General features: G+C 41.6%; 1 protein-coding gene across 1 annotated transcript in view; it reads right to left on the reverse strand.

Moving 5' to 3' along the window:
- xpo5 (exportin 5) overlaps positions 1–19461 on the reverse strand; it is a 62996-nt gene extending 43535 nt beyond the window's left edge. The window contains exons 1-7 of the mRNA XM_079842888.1: positions 19209–19461; positions 16951–17072; positions 12644–12716; positions 12424–12561; positions 9293–9475; positions 9134–9160; positions 4765–4950 (exon numbers count right to left, since the gene is read on the reverse strand). Of these exons, the coding sequence (XP_079699014.1) occupies positions 4765–4950; positions 9134–9160; positions 9293–9475; positions 12424–12561; positions 12644–12716; positions 16951–17072; positions 19209–19310 (831 nt within the window). The 5' untranslated portion in view covers positions 19311–19461. The remainder of the gene's footprint in view (positions 1–4764; positions 4951–9133; positions 9161–9292; positions 9476–12423; positions 12562–12643; positions 12717–16950; positions 17073–19208) is intronic.
- Between the last annotated feature and the right edge of the window lie 1062 nt (positions 19462–20523).

Below are 20523 nucleotides of genomic sequence, written 5' to 3' on the forward strand. Positions count from 1 at the left end.
ATATTGAGGTGGGATACGGGTAGAGTTAGGGACAGGTGTGGTGGTGTGGGTAAGTTTAAGGGTAAAGTTAGGAACAGGTGTGGTGGTGTTGGTCAGTTTAAGGGTAAAGTTAGGGACAGGTGTGGTGGTGTGGGTAAGTTTAAGGGTAAAGTTAGGGACAGGTGTGGTGGTGTGGGTAAGTTTAAGGGTAAAGTTAGGGACAGGTGTGGTGGGATGGGTAAGTTTAAGGGTAGAGTTAGGGACAGGTGTGGTGGTGTGGGTAAGTTTAAGGGTAAAGTTAGGGACAGCTGTGGTGGGATGGGTAAGTTTATGCGTAGGGTTAGGGACAGATGTGGTGGTGTGGGTCAGTTTAAGGGTAAAGTTAGGGACAGGTGTGGTGGTGTGGGTAAGTTTAAGGGTAGAGTTAGGGACAGGTGTGGTGGTGTGGGTAAGTTTAAGGGTAAAGTTAGGGACAGGTGTGATGGTGCGGGTAAGTTTAAGGGTAAAGTTAGGGACAGGTGTGGTGGTGTGGGTAAGTTTAAGGGTAAAGTTAGGGACAGGTGTGGTGGGATGGGTAAGTTTAAGGGTAAAGTTAGGGACAGGTGTGGTGGGATGGGTAAGTTTAGGGGTAAAGTTAGGGACAGCTGTGGTGGGATGGGTAAGTTTAAGGGTAAAGTTAGGGACAGGTGTGGTGGTGTGGGTAAGTTTAAGGGTAATGATAGGGACAGGTGTGGTGGGATGGGTAAGTTTAAGGGTAAAGTTAGGGACAGGTGTGGTGGGATGGGTAAGTTTAAGGGTAAAGTTAGGGACAGGTGTGGTGGTGTTGTTCAGTTTAAGGGTAATGATAGGGACAGGTGTGGTGGGATGGGTAAGTTTAAGGGTAAAGTTATGGACAGGTGTGGTGGGATGGGTAAGTTTAAGGATAAAGTTATGGACAGGTGTGATGGGATGGGTAAGTTTAAGGGTAAAGTTAGGGACAGGTGTGGTGGTGTGGGTAAGTTTAAGGGTAATGATAGGGACAGGTGTGGTGGGATGGGTAAGTTTAAGGGTAAAGTTAGGGACAGGTGTGGTGGGATGGGTAAGTTTAAGGGTAAAGTTAGGGACAGGTGTGGTGGTGTTGTTCAGTTTAAGGGTAATGATAGGGACAGGTGTGGTGGGATGGGTAAGTTTAAGGGTAAAGTTATGGACAGGTGTGGTGGTGTGGGTAAGTTTAAGGGTAAAGTTAGGGACAGGTGTGGTGGTGTGGGTAAGTTTAAGGGTAAAGTTAGGGACAGGTGTGGTGGTGTGGGTAAGTTTAAGGGTAAAGTTAGGGACAGGTGTGGTGGTGTGGGTAAGTTTAAGGGTAAAGTTAGGGACAGGTGTGGTGGTGTGGGTAAGTTTAAGGGTAAAGTTAGGGACAGGTGTGGTGGGATGGGTAAGTTTAAGGGTAGAGTTAGGGACAGGTGTGGTGGTGTGGGTAAGTTTAAGGGTAAAGTTAGGGACAGCTGTGGTGGGATGGGTAAGTTTATGCGTAGGGTTAGGGACAGGTGTGGTGGTGTGGGTCAGTTTAAGGGTAAAGTTAGAGACAGGTGTGGTGGTGTGGGTCAGTTTAAGGGTAAAGTTAGGGACAGGTGTGGTGGTGTGGGTAAGTTTAAGGGTAGAGTTAGGGACAGGTGTGGTGGTGTGGGTAAGTTTAAGGGTAAAGTTAGGGACAGGTGTGGTGGGATGGGTAAGTTTAAGGGTAAAGTTAGGGACAGGTGTGGTGGTGTTGTTCAGTTTAAGGGTAATGATAGGGACAGGTGTGGTGGGATGGGTAAGTTTAAGGGTAAAGTTAGGGACAGGTGTGGTGGGATGGGTAAGTTTAAGGGTAAAGTTAGGGACAGGTGTGGTGGGATGGGTAAGTTTAAGGGTAAAGTTAGGGACAGGTGTGGTGGTGTTGTTCAGTTTAAGGGTAATGATAGGGACAGGTGTGGTGGGATGGGTAAGTTTAAGGGTAAAGTTATGGACAGGTGTGGTGGGATGGGTAAGTTTAAGGATAAAGTTAGGGACAGGTGTGGTGGTGTGGGTAAGTTTAAGGGTAATGATAGGGACAGGTGTGGTGGGATGGGTCAGTTTAAGGGTAAAGTTAGGGACAGGTGTGGTGGTGTTGGTCAGTTTAAGGGTAGAGTTAGGGACAGGTGTGGTGGTGTGGGTAAGTTTAAGGGTAGAGTTAGGGACAGGTGTGGTGGTGTGGGTCAGTTTAAGGGTAGAGTTAGGGACAGATGTGGTGGTGTGGGTAAGTTTAAGGGTAGAGTTAGGGACAGGTGTGGTGGTGTGGGTAAGTTTAAGGGTAAAGTTAGGGACAGCTGTGGTGGAATGGGTAAGTTTATGCGTAGGGTTAGGGACAGGTGTGGTGGTGTGGGTCAGTTTAAGGGTAAAGTTAGAGACAGGTGTGGTGGTGTGGGTCAGTTTAAGGGTAAAGTTAGGGACAGGTGTGCTGGTGTGGGTAAGTTTAGGGGTAAAGTTAGGGACAGCTGTGGTGGGATGGGTAAGTTTATGCGTAGGGTTAGGGACAGGTGTGGTGGTGTGGGTCAGTTTAAGGGTAAAGTTAGGGACAGGTGTGGTGGGATGGGTAAGTTTAAGGGTAAAGTTAGAGACAGGTGTGGTGGTGTGGGTCAGTTTAAGGGTAAAGTTAGGGACAGCTGTGGTGGGATGGGTAAGTTTATGCGTAGGGTTAGGGACAGGTGTGGTGGTGTGGGTCAGTTTAAGGGTAAAGTTAGAGACAGGTGTGGTGGTGTGGGTCAGTTTAAGGGTAAAGTTAGAGACAGGTGTGGTGGGATGGGTAAGTTTAAGGGTAAAGTTAGAGACAGGTGTGGTGGTGTGGGTCAGTTTAAGGGTAAAGTTAGGGACAGCTGTGGTGGGATGGGTAAGTTTATGCGTAGGGTTAGGGACAGGTGTGGTGGTGTGGGTCAGTTTAAGGGTAAAGTTAGAGACAGGTGTGGTGGTGTGGGTCAGTTTAAGGGTAAAGTTAGGGACAGGTGTGGTGGGATGGGTAAGTTTAAGGGTAAAGTTAGGGACAGGTGTGGTGGGATGGGTAAGTTTAGGGGTAAAGTTAGGGACAGCTGTGGTGGTGTGGGTAAGTTTATGCGTAGGGTTAGGGACAGGTGTGGTGGTGTGGGTCAGTTTAAGGGTAAAGTTAGAGACAGGTGTGGTGGTGTGGGTCAGTTTAAGGGTAAAGTTAGGGACAGGTGTGGTGGTGTGGGTAAGTTTAAGGGTAGAGTTAGGGACAGGTGTGGTGGTGTGGGTCAGTTTAAGGGTAAAGTTAGGGACAGGTGTGGTGGTGTGGGTATGTTTAAGGGTAAAGTTAGGGACAGGTGTGGTGGTGTGGGTCAGTTTAAGGGTAAAGTTAGGGACAGGTGTGGTGGTGTGGGTAAGTTTAAGGGTAAAGTTAGGGACAGGTGTGGTGGTGTGGGTAAGTTTAAGGGTAAAGTTAGGGACAGGTGTGGTGGTGTGGGTAAGTTTAAGGGTAAAGTTAGGGACAGGTGTGGTGGTGTGGGTAAGTTTAAGGGTAAAGTTAGGGACAGGTGTGGTGGTGTGGGTAAGTTTAAGGGTAAAGTTAGGGACAGGTGTGTTGGTGTGGGTAAGTTTAAGGGTAAAGTTAGGGACAGGTGTGGTGGTGTGGGTAAGTTTAAGGGTAAAGTTAGGGACAGGTGTGGTGGTGTGGGTAAGTTTAAGGGTAAAGTTAGGGACAGGTGTGGTGGTGTGGGTAAGTTTAAGGGTAAAGTTAGGGACAGGTGTGGTGGTGTGGGTAAGTTTAAGGGTAAAGTTAGGGACAGGTGTGGTGGTGTGGGTAAGTTTAAGGGTAAAGTTAGGGACAGGTGTGTTGGTGTGGGTAAGTTTAAGGGTAAAGTTAGGGACAGGTGTGGTGGTGTGGGTAAGTTTAAGGGTAAAGTTAGGGACAGGTGTGGTGGTGTGGGTAAGTTTAAGGGTAAAGTTAGGGACAGGTGTGGTGGTGTGGGCAAGTTTAAGGGTAAAGTTAGGGACAGGTGTGGTGGTGTGGGTAAGTTTAAGGGTAAAGTTAGGGACAGGTGTGGTGGTGTGGGCAAGTTTAAGGGTAAAGTTAGGGACAGGTGTGGTGGTGTGGGCAAGTTTAAGGGTAAAGTTAGGGACAGGTGTGGTGGTGTGGGTAAGCTTATGGGTAGGGTTAGCAGTGTTTCCCCCACATAGACTAATTTGTGGCGGTGCGCCACAGAATCAACACCGGCCCCCACATATTGCGTGTCGTTATTCTTTTTCTTTTCTTTTTTACGTTCATATTTCATGTCTAAAGGATTGAAGTCTTGCGCTAATTGATGTAATTCAATCAACATGCTATTTCATTCAGAATGGTGGAAATGTAATGGAAGATAGACACCATCTAGTGTTGCATAGAAGTGCAAGTAGGGCTGAGTAGCAGGTGTGATTCTAGAGCATCCTGCCAAGTTTGGGACCAGTATGATATAGAGTCTCTGATGTCCAGAGACTTTTATTGCAGCAGCAGAACAAAAATCAGTTCAAATACAATAATGAATAAATACAAACTCAATTAGTAAGTACAGAAGAAGCAAGTGCATTTGGTATATGGTCTTATTGTACATGTTCTGAACGGCTACATTTCACACTTTCCAATGTCATGTATGCAAGTGAAAAGATTTAGTGTACTAGACTCTAATGACAGCAATGAGTTGCATCATAAATAAATGCATAAATAAATAAATGTGGACAATTTTTTTCAGAAAAGCAGCTGAAACAAGAAAGTTGTATAATGTAAATGCAGCAGCCACTCACTTTCCTACTAATGGCAATTAGCAGACACTCTGCAGCCTCCAACTGAAGCTCAGGCTCGCTCAGCAACAGGCACAAGATCTCCAAAAGACGGCAGTTTTCATTGGTGATGTGGCCCAGAGAAACCCAATCAATGTAGCCAGCCAGAGTGTTGAGAGTGGCCACACCAACTCGCCAGTGAGCTTTTGTCTGGAAGTAAAAGTCAAAAATCACAGCTAATTTCATCTGACAAATACGTAACTAGATGTAGAATATAGAGCAGATTAAATTACAAAACTGTAAGAGTGCATACATTAAAAATGCTAGTTACTGTGGTTCTGTGAATTCTGGATGACCACCAGAGGCGGTCCTAAGTACTAGTGGATAATCACTGCACCAGCTAGATAGGTCGAGAATAATACAACAACAAAGTCACGTCATGACACAGGCCGAGAGGTGCCCAGCTTCAGAATGCTTTCTCACGCACTCCAATTGACAAGGAACTCTGGCGGTCATCCAGAATTCACAAAACCCCAGTTACATACACAACCTAGCGTTCTGTTTCATTCCTTCTGACCGCCAGAGAATAATGGATGACGCATATCAACAGTCATGAGGAATGCCACCCCCCTGAAATCATTAGGGTTGCTCCAGAAGGACTGCAGAGCTCACATCATGGAAAGCAGCCACGTTAACCTGGGAGAACTGCACAAAGGTACATGGGACATCCGCAAAGGAAACTCCCCTTAAAAGCGACCCAAGATGAAGAACGATGTAACACTCACTGGTAAGGGTTGTTGAGATTTGTTATATGGCAACTTTTTCACCTCGACAATACAGCGTGATAGTCTCTCTTTGGATAAAGGCACTCCCTTGCGTACCCCACCATAACAGACAAATAACTCATCCATCTGTCTGAAAGAAGCCGTAGACTTAACATAGCATAGGACACAGAAGATGAGACCTCCCCCAATCTGTATCCGAGTGAGTGAAATGCAGCTGAGAAGCAGCCAGAAGAATAGACTGATTCACAAATTGCGGTAACAAAACTCTAGGGAGAATGGCTGGATTAGGCCAAAGAATGACCCCAGAATCCTCTGGTAACCAGCGTAAGCACAAATCACTCACTGACAGGGCAGGAAGTTCACCAACATGTTTAGAGGAAGAAACTGCCAACAGAAATGACACTTTTAAGGACAACTACTTAATATCCACAACAGCCAATGGTTCAAATTGCGGTGTAAAGAAATCTAGAGCAAGTGGTAAGTCACACACAGGAAAAGGAGTAGAACGAACAAGCCTCACTCCCTTCAGAAAACTACAAACAAGGTTATGAGACCCAAAGGAAGCACCATCAACCGGGTCGTGATAAGTAGATATGGCAGCAACATAAACTTGGAAGTGGAGGCCGCCTTGTTGTCTTCTAATAGATGCAGCAAGAAACTCAATACTTTCAGCACAGCACAGAGAACTCGGTTAATTCCTTAATCCCTGCACCAAGAAGGAAATATCCTCCAACGAGCTGCATAATATTATTGTGTTGAAGATTCCCTCGCATTATCACTGCTGCTGGTTCCCAATCCATTAACTGTGAACTGGACCCAAACTGGGCCAAACCTAGAGCTGAACCCGGCTGTGCATCTGAGATAGGAGGTCCTGTCTGATGGGAAGCAGCCATCCTAAGGAGGAGAGGAAACCATGAAGGAGAGGAAACCATGACCTGGGCTGGCCAGGAGGGATAAGGAGGGAACACGTACAACAGTCAAATCGGGCTAATGCATCTTGTCCCAATGACTGGATATCGTGAACCACCAGTGGCAATCAGTGGTAATTTCTGAGGCAAACAGGTCGACCTCTGCCTTGCCAAACCATTGGCAAATCAGCTGTACAACATCTGGGTGAAGTCTCCATTCCCCCGGGAGCAGCAAAACCCTGGAAAGAGCTCCGCCACTTGATTGTCCGATCCCAGGAGATGAACTGCCCTTAATGAAGCCAGCCAGCCCTGAGACCATGTGAGGATCTTGCGAGTTAGCTGTCAAGATGCGAGACCTGGTGCCACCATGATGATGTCGTTGTCTCTTCTGACAACATCATTCTCGTCTGATAGCTCAAAAACTTTGGGGCCAAAAAGATGTCCCGGTACAATTGGCAGTTCTCTCAACGTCTTTTTACAATTTTCAGGTAGTCAGTTCTCTTTACCTGAGCAAGCCATACCAGGAGCTGGGTTGTTAGAAAGGTCGCTAAAAGTGTCCCAAGTTCCCAAGTCACATGACCCATAGTCAACAGAGCGGTCTGTAAGAACTGAGGTACAGAAGCGTCAATATTCGCGGACTCTAATGTGTCATTACAGACAAGAAAGAGCTGGCAGAGAGATTTCTCTGCTCGAGTTATATAGGCTACAGACTCATATGCCTTCTTCAAGAACGTGTCAGTATGTCCACATTGCACACTTGGGCTGCGTACATTGCCTCTTAAAGCCTCATCTGTCGATACCACCAATGGTGTTACCGGCTCTTCAATTTCAGCAGCCAGTCCTACCCCAAACGGAGTCAGCCTCGGCCATTGAGGCAACAGTGAGGCTGTCTTTGACCTCCTTCTAGGCACATTGGGACCTGTAAGAATTCTGTGACAAAGTCCTTACATGGTGGCCTTGTAAACACATTATCAGCAACTTGTCTGAAGAAAGCATTGATTTGAATGGGCTGGACATGTCATAAACGAGCCACCGCCATCTGCAGAACAGATAAAAAATAATCTGTTCTGACCCACCGCTCAAACCACCTGCAGCAGATAGGCTGGAGAAAACGTGTGGGTTGCATGGCAGGTATCACCAATTCTTTATTAAGAAAATGAAGTGTCTAAATCTATAGCATGTGGTTGGAAATCACTGATCCACTGGTGTGTTCTCAGTATGTGTGGCTGACACTGGGGGTTGTAGAGACTGAAGATGTTGTTTCATCTCCGATATTTCTGAAAAGAGTAGCCACAGTCTTCGATAGCAAATGTTCAGAAGTTTCTGTCTGTAGTAAAGATTTATTCTCGCTCGGCGTGCACTCGGCTACACTTTTGAGCATGCCGTGACTGTTGTGCGAGGCTAACAGAAGAGTTGGGTCTAACTCAGCAAGGCGAAGCCGTCTCTCTGACAACGGTAGCATACTACAATGCCTCAGAGCCTCCTTCAGGTGTTGAATCCCTAAACATGATGGACATTGATCGTGTCTGTTGTCAGGAAGAAGCGTATTCTGACAATTTGCACCTTGAAACAGAGATGAGAGAGCTATGATCCATGACTCTGTCAATTACACGTCCTCGTTTAGCACCGTAGGCACTCTGTAGTAACACCCACCCAGAAAGATCAGGCGTCGATAAAATCTTCGGATAGAACCGAAAGATATATAACGTGAAAACACACTCACACGTGAAAGTCAAATCTGCTTTCGGAAAGAACCACTTGGCATACAATAACTTGCACGACAGTGAATGTGTGAAAGCGCTACCGAAGCGCGGTCGAAACCAGCCACCGGATAGTGAAGCACAGGGAATCCGAGATATCCGTCCTGATGATCGTCTAGAGCGCGGCACGGGACAGCATGAAATGACTTATAAGCGAGAAAGCGGAAAGAGGCTGAGCTGCTGCTGTTGTTTATATCCTCGCGTCTTGGTCTGCATCATGACGTAACTTCGTTATATTTTCCTTGAGTCTCGCAACTATTATCCACTAGTACTTAACACCACCTCTTGCGGTCAAGAGGAAAGAAACTGAACTTCATTTTTTAAAGAACTTAAATACAAATAGGCCTACTTCAAAAAGCAATTATGGGGCCAAGCATGACAGCCTCAGATGCTTTTTGGCATCTCTCCATCAAATGTGTTTATACATTGCCCGAGAACGGTTTGATATATTAAAAAGCTTCCAATAGCTTTTAGCAATTATAGTCTAAAGATCATCGGGTAATATTGCAAAATCCGACAAAAGCAGAGTTCCTTCGCTTTATACTAAATCTGTTAAATATCATTATTTCTGTAACCCAAGAATTTGAGAACATATCAATAATAAACAATTACCGCACAATACTCTTTGTTTTTATCATTTTATTATGCTTCTTTTACATCTGTTCATTTCTCGAAAAGCATGAAAAGAACGTTCTACTAGCCCATTTAATCTTTGGTCAGTCTAAACCCTGGGGTAACAATATCCTGGGTTATCTTTATCCATGTTTCACACTGTTCATTTGTTACCCTGGGTAATGAATTAAATCCCATAAATTCAAGTTATGTTTACACTGTACATTTGTAAATGAACCTTGATATTTTCCCCTAATAAGAACAGCACTAACCCATACCCCCAATTTTTTTTAATAACTGATAGGTAAAAATGAATAGCCCGACTTACCTTCAATTCCAGACCAGCAACACATTTCTAGAAAACAACATGAAAAAATCTATTCAAATTATATGAATGTGACAATATTTTGTTGCATATATACCAGACTGTAGAAAAAGCACACAAAAAATGTTTTGGCATGTGATCATGAATGTCTGAAGAACTCACCAACTTGTTGTACTCATTCACATGAAGCTGCAGGATGCTAAGCAGGAAGGTGAAGATGCTGTCCATATTCTGCGTAAGGGTTTGCTGGATATCTCGTCGTCTTTGAGTGGGTAATGTCTGAAATGTGATCACGTCCTCAGCCAACCGCAGCAGGACAAGCATTACGAGTTCTGTCTGAGCATCCTGAAGAGAATTACAATGTGATTGTTTATTCAAATAGACAATGATTATTTTACATGTCATCATTTACTGAATCTGCATGCAAATTGCTCATTAAGAAGCAGAAATCACAAAACATTCTCACACCAACACCTGAAGATTCCTGCAGAGTTTAGCTCCAACCATGTGTGTCAAAATTGACAAATAATATCTTCTAATATAAAATAATAAGATTTTATAAGATTTTCCCATTAACAATAATTAAAGAACATTTTGTTACGTGTTTTTGTGTTGGTATCTTGGCTGGTTTAGGCCTGTTTTTATTGTGTATTTTTTAATGTAATTATGTAAAAATATCTGAACAAGATTCATCTTGATTGAAGTGTTTGTATTTCTGTTCTTGTCCAGAAACCACTTATTAAACTACTTATCACAGGTTTTTTTTCTTTTGTTAATCTGTTAATTAAGTTAAATATATTTCATGTAGTCCTATTTATTTTATTCCTTTTATATAGTTAAGTTTATTCAGTTTTTCTCCATTCACAGAACGCTACAGGTACATGATGTGACGATGTGTGAATCCTCAAAAAACATCTGTGGTATTTTTAATGAACATTAATTTCTAAATGCACAGAATGCTCTCATTTCAATTCTCCATCACATTTGCTACGTTGCATGCAAGTTCACGCTAAATAAAAAAAACTTGCGTACACGAGCTGGGACCTGACGTGAGATTTGACGTAGCCACCGCTCACATCAATAAATGACAAGTTTTGTGTGGAAGTGGCTGTACGCCCAGTTTTCCGTACGTTCGTTTCATAAATGAGGACCATTATGTTTTAACTCTAGATTGTGTGGCTTGGGTGTTTTTTTTGGCAAGTATTGCAATTTTCTAGCCTGGATGCCAGCCGAACTTAGCCCCGCCCACAACATTTGAGGTCGGGAAGTTCAGTCTGAACTTGATCCGTTGTGGAGCGACTATGCTGGAACCAGAGCTGCTCAGACCAATCAAATTGTCAGGGTGGGCTTTATACGATGATGGACAGATGATCAACAGTAACGTAATCATCCACGTCACCAAAGAGCACTTGGGTTGAATTCGTTCTAATCCTAAATGGAGAACTTGTTCGTATATGCGTTCACCTTTACTATTTCCCTCAGAAATGATGATGGTGTTGGTAAGTACTCTGTGTATCCTTAAATTCTGTTTACAACACCGGCAAACATCGTGTACACTCATCTTCTTCTTCTACTTCTTCCAGCGGTGCGTGCAGTTGAGTTCTGTTGACAACTATGCGTCGCTCAACGCGTCACTTACTCCGCTGCTCTGATTGAGTGCAGAGGCATTTTCTTTCCTGGTTCGGTTGAAACACGCCCCATAATCACAGCCCAATGGAGCAGGAGCAGACTCACATTAGACTGAGACACTACAGTATATTAACTTAAAAAAAAAAAAAAGTTGAATCCCTTTAAAAATTCAGGTACAGGTCAATTTACCGACTTTTTTCTTTGTTCAATTTTAACACTGAACATGGGTTGGAGCTCTAAATTTTGAACTCTCAAAAGTGCATCAGATTGATTAAATTAACTTTAAAATGTACAAAATGTCCCTCCAGGGGAGCCTTGGACACTGCACCTCCCTACTGTGCCTGAAAAAATTATAAAAAATGAATAAAAAACCTTCTAGACCTTGTGGACAGTGTGACCATTAGGGATGCCACAATTCTCAATATAATATTGAACCATTCGGTACAGCATTCACGGTTCAATACACGCTTGTGAATTGCAGTTTTCTCGGTTTTGCATCAGACAATTATTTGACTGCAAATTCTATAATTTGCCTCCTCCATCCCAATACTGAACAACGCGACATACATTCACATCACACGTTAGTGGTAGAGTTATACTCACGGAATACAATAGTTATTCACAATCACGAAGGTTCATTATTTGCATGCGTTTTAAAGCCTTGCCGGCTCATTCGCGTGCGCGGTTTTAACATGCGCTTTACGGAGCTTGCGCACTAAACGCCTGTCAAACACGTGAATACAGGACTAAATAGTTGTCTTACTGCGCTAATACTGTCAAATACACACAAGGTTAACATAAATACAGTCGGTTATGTCGAAAGTGAAAGTAAAATCTGCGTGTGTCCGTATATTAGATGCACAGGTCTTAAATTGACAACAGCGCAGTAGTGAACACGCTGTCCTTAAAGGGACAGTTCACCTATAAAATGATGTCATTATTTACTCACTCTAATATCGTTTCAAACCTGTATTCATTTCTCGATGACAGAATTTTCATTTTTGAACAAACTATCCCTTTAATGTTAATAAAACAACAAAAGACAAAGAGAAAATCCCTCACTGCTCTTGACTGAAAAACTAATACAGCTAAGAATCAATGTATATTTTATAGTGAAGTCTATGTATGTAGTACTTTATTTTTAAATTCATTCATTCAATTTCATACTTAAATGCTGCTGTACAGCTCTGAGCTGCCAGTTTAAATCTTTATATTTATATATATTTATTTTATATTATAAAATACACTTGGAATACAAGGTTTTTTTTTAAAGTAAAGTTTTAAGTTTAAGTAAGGTTTTTCAATTATTTTAAGTAAAATAAAGAAAGAGTATTGCAACAAAAAAAATAGTCTTTTTTCTCCTTAACCTCTTGCTGTTCCTGTCGCCTAAGAATAGAATAACAAGAAATTTATGTGACAAGCCATCAGAACCGAACCGAAAACCGTGGTTAAAAACCGAGGTATGTATTGAACCGTGGACTAACTGTATTGTTGCATCCCTAGTGACCATCCATTCTTCTTTTTTTGTCCTGCACCAGAGACCAGTTCTGGGTTTTGGATGTGCTTTGTATTTTTCTGGAACTAAACTCTGACAGGATGGCATAACTTCAGGAGCAGGATCAAGCCGCCCCTGTCCTACAACATCAAGCCAAAACTCTTGTTACCCCCATAGCAGTCAGGGCCTCCATCTCCTTCAGCATGTCAGGCCAGTGCTGCGGCCACTCTCTCTTGACCATCTCAACTACTATGCGTGAGAGCGCATCCTTTACATGACATTCCTCTTGCAGAATTGGATGTGTCCCCTAAAACAGGACATTAAGCCATATAAATAAATAAGCAATCGTCATAAAGCATGCAATAAGAAGATTGAGTGGAGACGCTCACATTTGACATCAGGTCCATAGTGCAGTTCTTCAGCTGGAGCTTTTCTTGCGGTGCCATGTTATTCCACCGAAACCTGTTCATAGAAGAATGTGTTCAGTGTTCAGTGTTTAATGTTGTTTACTATAGCTATGTTTCCATCCATCCTTTTTGGGATATTGCAAAAAAAAAATTATTGAGGTGGATATTTTTAATCCAATAAGACATGCTATAAACTAGGGCTGAACGATATATCGTTATTGTATCTATATCTAGATATGAACTTTCAAGATATTACTATCGAAAAAAGCAACGATATAGACGATATAGATTTCCCCTCTCCGCGCTCGCCCTGCATACAACTCTGGCAGTCACAACAAACATCAGTTTTACGAGTGCCCTTGAATGCACCGCTAAAGCCAGCGCGCACACACTACCAGGGACGTGGGAACTATATTGTGAGAGGGGGGGCGGCGTTTCCATGGTGACGCGTCATTGCTTGTCACGTGACACACCGCAGCAGCAACAGCGCTGAATGAATGATGATCTGCTTTTATGTCATTTTTTTCTTTTTTATTCAGAATATTCACAAATGTGTTAGCTATGGCATGAAATATCTGATATTCCGATTGTCAAATACATGCAAGTGGAAGTATATTGTTGTTTAAACACCTTTATAACGATGGCGTTAGTTGAGCTGTATGCGCGATGGGCGCCGCCGTGTTAGTTTGTGCCGCAGACGCAGTTCAGAGAATCGGATCTGTTGGATTTACAACCTCTATGTTTACAACACGTGAATTCATCCACTTCTCCAGAAATACTTAAAAGTAAGTGGCTGGTGAACTGGGAATAGAATAGAGTAAACATTGAAGTTACTTACACAATGTGTATCTGATATGAATAAAACGTGTCGAATTATAATGGAAAGGATTATTATTACCTCTTTCATAGACATCAGTGTGTATTTTACAAACTCTACATGTATTGTTTTTTTTGTAATTATGTGAATTTATATGTTTGAAACCTAAAATAAACAGTATGTGGTTGAAAACACTGAAAAGTTGTGATATATGACAGCTCTGAGCGCGCCTGACTCTGGCTAAATTCAACATTTGATCATGTGATGCACTTGATTATCCGCTCCAGGGACCAGCCTAGAGTGATCACACCTGTGTGATCGTACGTGCGAAAGGCTTAAAAACAATACATTTTCTGACACAAATTTTTGAAATGTAGGCTTAAATCAAACATTTTAATTCAGAGTCTGGTTTTCACCGAACACGTAGTCTTATCGTACTGTATCGATATCGAGATATCTGGCATGAAAATCGAGATATGAAATTTTGTCCATATCGTTCAGCCCTACTATAAACTATGAAGGAAAAACATTTACAGAATAAATCCCTTGATGCACTAACTCACGTGATTTTGTTTTAAAGAATGTGATTGGATAACAGGATTAACCAGCACATCAATCACATCGAGCAGCATCTCAAATGTTGGTTTGGTGGTTCTGAAATGCCTGAGTCAAAGTCATCAGAAAGATTTGGAACGCAAGATAACTTGTTGCGTTTCGTCTGGAAGTTATTTATGACGCACACAAAAAAGAGCCACAGTTGCTTTACCGATTGTAGAAACTTCAAATTTTATCAAAGATGTTCTGCGCCAATTTCCCAGGAAGTGACAATTTTATGCTGCCTTCACGTGCTATCGGAATTATCGTAAATACGAATTTCCTAGATAAAAATTGCACATGAAAGCCCTCTGATGTCGTGCTTACAACTGGGAAGTTCGGAAATAATTTTGATACCCCAATTCCCGAGATGGGCGTGTCATAAGCTTTAAATGTCCCGTTTTTCCAGTTTTTTTGAAGCTTTGATTGTGTTTACAGTGTGCAATATAACACGTGTTCATGTTTCGCGTGTAAAAAAACAGTATTTTTCACACAATTTACTTATCTGTATAGCGCTGTTTTCACTGTCCTAAAAACAGCTTGATAGATTTCTTTGTTCTATGAAGTCCCTCCTACGTAACGAGTTCTAATTGTGCCAGCGGTTCCCGTGTTGTGATTCGTTACCCGGAAAGGTCACGCCTCTTACCATAACGGGGAGATGCATTCGCTCAAAGTAAAGCGTCCCTGGCCAAACAAAGGTGATCTGACTCCGGGATGAAAATAACAGCATCTCGATGACATGGCGACAAACACACTCTACAAACGCAACACTTCCTCTTCTCCACGCGGGAGCTACAAGACCACGCCCCCTTTTTTGCGTATTCTTGTGGGCGGAGGTTAGTCAACAAACTGTTCTACTGACGTCATTAAAGCAGGATGTACATGGATGTAGTCCAAACGGCCGTTCGCTGTAGGCTTTGAAAGGGAACTTCTGTCAAATAAAATATCTCGCTTGGCATTGAACTTTGAGCTTTATAATTTTACAGGTATTATTTATGCTCTAACAGCAACATTACACACTAACTAAAGTTTGAAAAATGGGATCACAAAGAACAGGACCTTTAAACATGGTGGCGGGGAGAACTAGACTGCTGTGGCAGGTGTGGTTTTATTTTTATTTTTTTCCAAAACAGCTAGGTCGTCTTGTCTTGACATTAATGTAGTACATATTTACATGTAAGAGTAATCATATGAAGCGTATTGTATGTTTGGTACTGTAACGGCCACCTTGAATACGGTGCATGATGTTAAAGGGTTAGTTCACCCAAAAATGAAAATTCTGTCATTAATGACTTGCCCTCATGTCGTTCGACACCCGTAAGACCTCCGTTCATCTTCAGAACACAAATGAAGATATTTTAGTTGAAATCTGATGGCTCTGAAAGGCCTCCATTGGCACAATGCACGGTTCACTCTCAAGACCCTTAAAAGGTACTAAAGACGTCGTTACAAAGTCCATCTCACTACAGTGGTTCTACAATAACTTTATGAATCGGTGAGAATAGTTTTTGTGCGCAAAAAAAACCCTAAATAACGACTTATATAGTGATGACGATTTCAAAACAAGGCATCATGAAGCTTCGAAGCGTTATGAATCAGTGAGTTGAATCAGCAGTTTGAATCGCCAAATTTCAGCAGTTTGTCGGTTTGACACGCGATCCGAATCATGATTCGACTCACTGATTCATAACGCTTCGAAGCTTCATGTGGCCGTGTTTTGAAATCGTCATCACTATACAAGTCGTTATTTAGGGTTTTTTGGCGCACAAAAACTATTCTCGCCGATTCATAAAGTTATTGTAGAACCACTGTAGTGAGATGGACTTTGTAACGACGTCTTTAGTGCCTTTTAAGGGTCTTGAGAGTGAACCGTGCATTGTGCCAATGGAGGCCTTTCAGAGCCATCAGATTTCAACTAAAATATCTTCATTTGTGTTCCGAAGATGAACGGAGGTCTTACGGGTGTCGAACGACATGAGGGTAAGTAATTAATGACAGAATTTTCATTTTTGGGTGAACTAACCCTTTAATGTTGTTGTGCCTTTAAGATAACCGCTTCGGTGGTGCACGCTGTTTTTGTATGTGAGCGCGCACGCATTTTGAGTATGACGAGAGAGATGACTGCTCTACGGCCGACTGGTGCTTCAGTTTATTAATGTTACTTTTCCCCTTTTGTAACGTTTTTCAGAGTGTTTATTTTCCATTTCCCCCTCACTCTTTGTACATGTATGGGAGGAGTGTACTCTTTTGTGCGAACCCTTTATAAAGACTCGTGGGACTAGCAGTTAATTTGACCAGTGTCGTTCTTCTCGCCTCCTGTTTCTTTTGTTTTCATCTGGGCAGACGTTACAGTCCACAGCGAAAATAGCCTGCATTTGACTGAAATGATAGAATCAGCAGAAAGCCGACTAACTGGAATGTTTACACGGTTGTCGGTGCATGGGACACTACATATGATGTCGGTTTTAACAAGATTATCCCAATAAATAGGCAAGAAAAACCTGGTGTCCGCCATGATTCCTGTTCACTCCGACAACAAAGCACTTGAATGCAACAAGCTTGTAATCACGACTTCTAAAGTGGGAATTAGGAAATTTCCGATAGCACGTGAAGGCAGCATTATTCTCGTGAAAACATGGGGTGGACACAGTGCTTTAGTTTATTCACAAATATTTTACTTGCTACGCTAGTTAACCCCCTCGCTTTTTTTCTTATCAGTGCCAAAGGGACTCGTTTTTTATCATCAAATGTCAGAGCATGTCAAAACTTCTAAAGGGCCCCAAAAGAGACTCCTAGGGGTTAAATTCACAACTTTGGATGGAAACATAGTTATTGATGTACACACACACACACACACTAAAGTGTTTTAGACACTTACTTGACTACATGCTCCAGTATCTGCAGCCCGAAGTGTCTGACCACTGCAGTCTGGGATTTCTCCGCTAACTGAAGACCACATTCAACGCAGATGGGACTTTTCTCTTTGAACTCTTCAATAAACTATAACAACAAAGAAACCTATTAAAACATTTATCGACAGCATCTAGAAGGGCTGCAACACAAAATTCATGGCTCAGTATGCACCTCCGTTTTGGGGCAAACTCGTGAGACTTTCGTTCATCATTAGAAGAACACAAATGAAGATCCTTTTAATGAAATCAGAGATTTCTGTCCTCCATTGACAGCTACTCAACTACCAATTTGATGCATTAAAAAGTTCATAAAGAGATCATAAAACTAATCCATATGAATTGTGCAGTTTAGTCCAATTTTGAATGGTCTCAATCGCTTTATATGATGAACAGTTTGAATTTAGGCTTTTATTCACATTTAACATTCATCAACTCACACATCAGTAACGGTAAACAGAAGCTCAATCATGCTTGACATGCGAGCCAATGAGGTTCATTCTTGTGTTACGCAGCACATTTGAGCTTCAGCAAGAACCAATGAGGTTCATTCTCGTGTTACGCATCACGTTTGAGCTTCCGCAAGAACCAATGAGGTTCATTCTCGTGTTACGCAGCACGTTTGAGCTTCTGCAAGAACCAATGAGGTTCATTCTCGTGTTACGCAGCACGTTTGAGCTTCTGCAAGAACCAATGAGGTTCATTCTCGCGTTACGCATCACGTTTGAGCTTCAGCAAGAACCAATGAGGTTCATTCTCGTGTTACGCATCACGTTTGAGCTTCAGCAAGAACCAATGAGGTTCATTCTCGTGTTACGCATCACGTTTGAGCTTCTGCAAGAACCAATGAGGTTCATTCTCGTGTTACGCATCACGTTTGAGCTTCAGCAAGAACCAATGAGGTTCATTCTCGTGTTACGCATCACGTTTGAGCTTCAGCAAGAACCAATGAGGTTCATTCTCGTGTTACGCAGCACGTTTGAGCTTCAGCAAGAACCAATGAGGTTCATTCTCGTGTTACGCATCACGTTTGAGCTTCAGCAAGAACCAATGAGGTTCATTCTCGTGTTACGCATCACGTTTGAGCTTCTGCAAGAACCAATGAGGTTCATTCTCGTGTTACGCATCACGTTTGAGCTTCAGCAAGAACCAATGAGGTTCATTCTCGTGTTACGCATCACGTTTGAGCTTCAGCAAGAACCAATGAGGTTCATTCTCGTGTTACGCAGCACGTTTGAGCTTCAGCAAGAACCAATGAGGTTCATTCTCGTGTTACGCAGCACGTTTGAGCTTCTGCAAGAACCAATGAGCTTCATTCTCGTGTGTCAAGCAGGTTTGGCTGGGCCTGTTTATGTTTAACATTTATGTGTTAAGCTCTTCGGTTTGTGTTTATGTTCACTGATCAATGTTTAAATGTGAATAGAAGCCTGAATTATATCTGTTCATCACAAAGAGATCGTGAAATTTTCTCTTCAGAAAAGTTGGACTAAACCACTTAATTCATAGATTAGTTAAACAACCTCTTTATGAACTTTTTGAAGCGTCAAAAGTGTCAGTGGCATAGCTGTCAATGGAGGGACAGAAATCTCTCAGATTTCATAAAAAATATATGTATTTGTGTTCGAAAGTCTTACAGGCTTGGAACGACATGAGGGTGCATAAATGATGACAGAATTTACATTTCTGTAATATTTCAATACATGGAACCTATCAATATAACTTTTTAAAATAATAATAATAATAAGTTGAAGTCATCCTGCGACCCACTTATAAGCTTGCTGAGGCCCCCTATTGGGCCCTGGTCCCCTGGTTGAGAACCACTTGTCTAGTGCGATGTGTTGATCTGCAATTTTTATTATTTATTTATTTATTTAAATGTTGGACTGTCATTGCGTGTATCTGTATCCATTCTGCCGCATCCCTTGAGTAAATGTATGAGCATGTGAATGTGCATCATATGTTATGTATGCGAGACACTCATTTACACAATGTCGCGTATTGCAAACTTCTTTATGCTTCCCAATTGATATCGATAAGGTTATAAAGCAAAACATAAGGGCATATAGACATAAAATAAGATTACGATTGATTGTTTGAATAAACATGAATGGAATGAAAACGGGAGTTGCCAAAACAGTGTTATTCAAATATGACCTCCTTAATATGGATATACGTATCAATACGTACATAATATCCTTTTAATAGTATTTTATAGATGATAATGTACCTTAAGGGCCTCCAGGCGGTATGTCTGGCTGGATTCTGCCTCCATCATCACATTCACAGCCTTTATAAGCGCATCGCACAAAGCGCGTGTCGGTTCGGCCATGGCTTTCAAGCACGTCCAGGAGATGGGATGTAAAACACCAGTAGACTAGTAAAATGTTCTTGCACGCTTCGCTACTAGTTCAGCCTCTATAGATGTGCATTAAACAAAACGTGGTAGGTCTGTGCTGTCTGTGGACCGCCTTAATCAAGATGGCGGAAGTTATGTGACGTCTGGGGATTGTAGTTTTTTAATGTTGTTGACAAGCGCCACGTTAGTTTTACATTCGCTGGATATGCGCTTTTTTGTCTCTGTTACATTATATATAAATACCACAGTTAGTTTTAAAAATATTCAACAATTGTATATGTGGCAGTGACCGTGTAAAAATTCCTCCCACTTTTCAAACATAGCTAGGTGTATGGGCACTTTTATGTTATTTGGTCATATTTTTAAAAATACTTATCATTTTGGACAAATTCCTCTTTCTTTGTCAAACTTACAATAAAACCACTTTATTTTTTTACTACCTAAAATATAGCTGTCGCACAGTATTAGTGTCATTTCCACCACAACACTGTAATGTCCAAAAATAGTTTGTGTGAAAGATTGTTCAGATGGTTTCTATGGAAATGTTCAGTGACATCAGAGCACATGTTGGACATGGAGGGAATTCAAATTTTGATCAACAACAAATGAAGAAAAATCAAGTAAATATTGCTTGCTCAGTTAATGTATTTATTCTATGTAATTTCCAAGCATGCTGTAGGCCTATAGGCTATAAGGGTGTTTTTAAAAAGCTAAAAAATGTAAGTTAAATAAGAGTATTTTGCATACATGAAGTGCTAAGTGTTAATTCAAAGGTAATCATTGAAGCTATCTTCCATTTTTTCACAAAAAAACTACAGAAATGTAATTTCCACCACAGAGGGCAGTGTGCTGGAAACAACATTTATGATTACAAAGTACAATTGATATGGATTGCGGGAGTAGATTTGTGTAATAATTTTTATATTATAATATATTACAATATTTTTTTAATTTATCTCATGTTTCTCAACATTCACGTTAATTCATTGTCATTTCCACAACACCCTGTCATTTCCATCACCACACACATTTTTAAAAAAATACTTTAAAAGTTCTCATCACACATTACAAATTTACAATTTATGAGATCATGCTCTACTTAATATGAAAATTCAAGTTATTTATTTTCTAATAAGCGTTTACCCAAACCAATATTAAATTTCAGAGTATGACAGGTCAGCATTTG

Source organism: Gobio gobio (genome assembly GCF_949357685.1).
Source record: "Gobio gobio genome assembly, chromosome: 18".
Lineage (NCBI taxonomy): Eukaryota > Metazoa > Chordata > Actinopteri > Cypriniformes > Gobionidae > Gobio > Gobio gobio.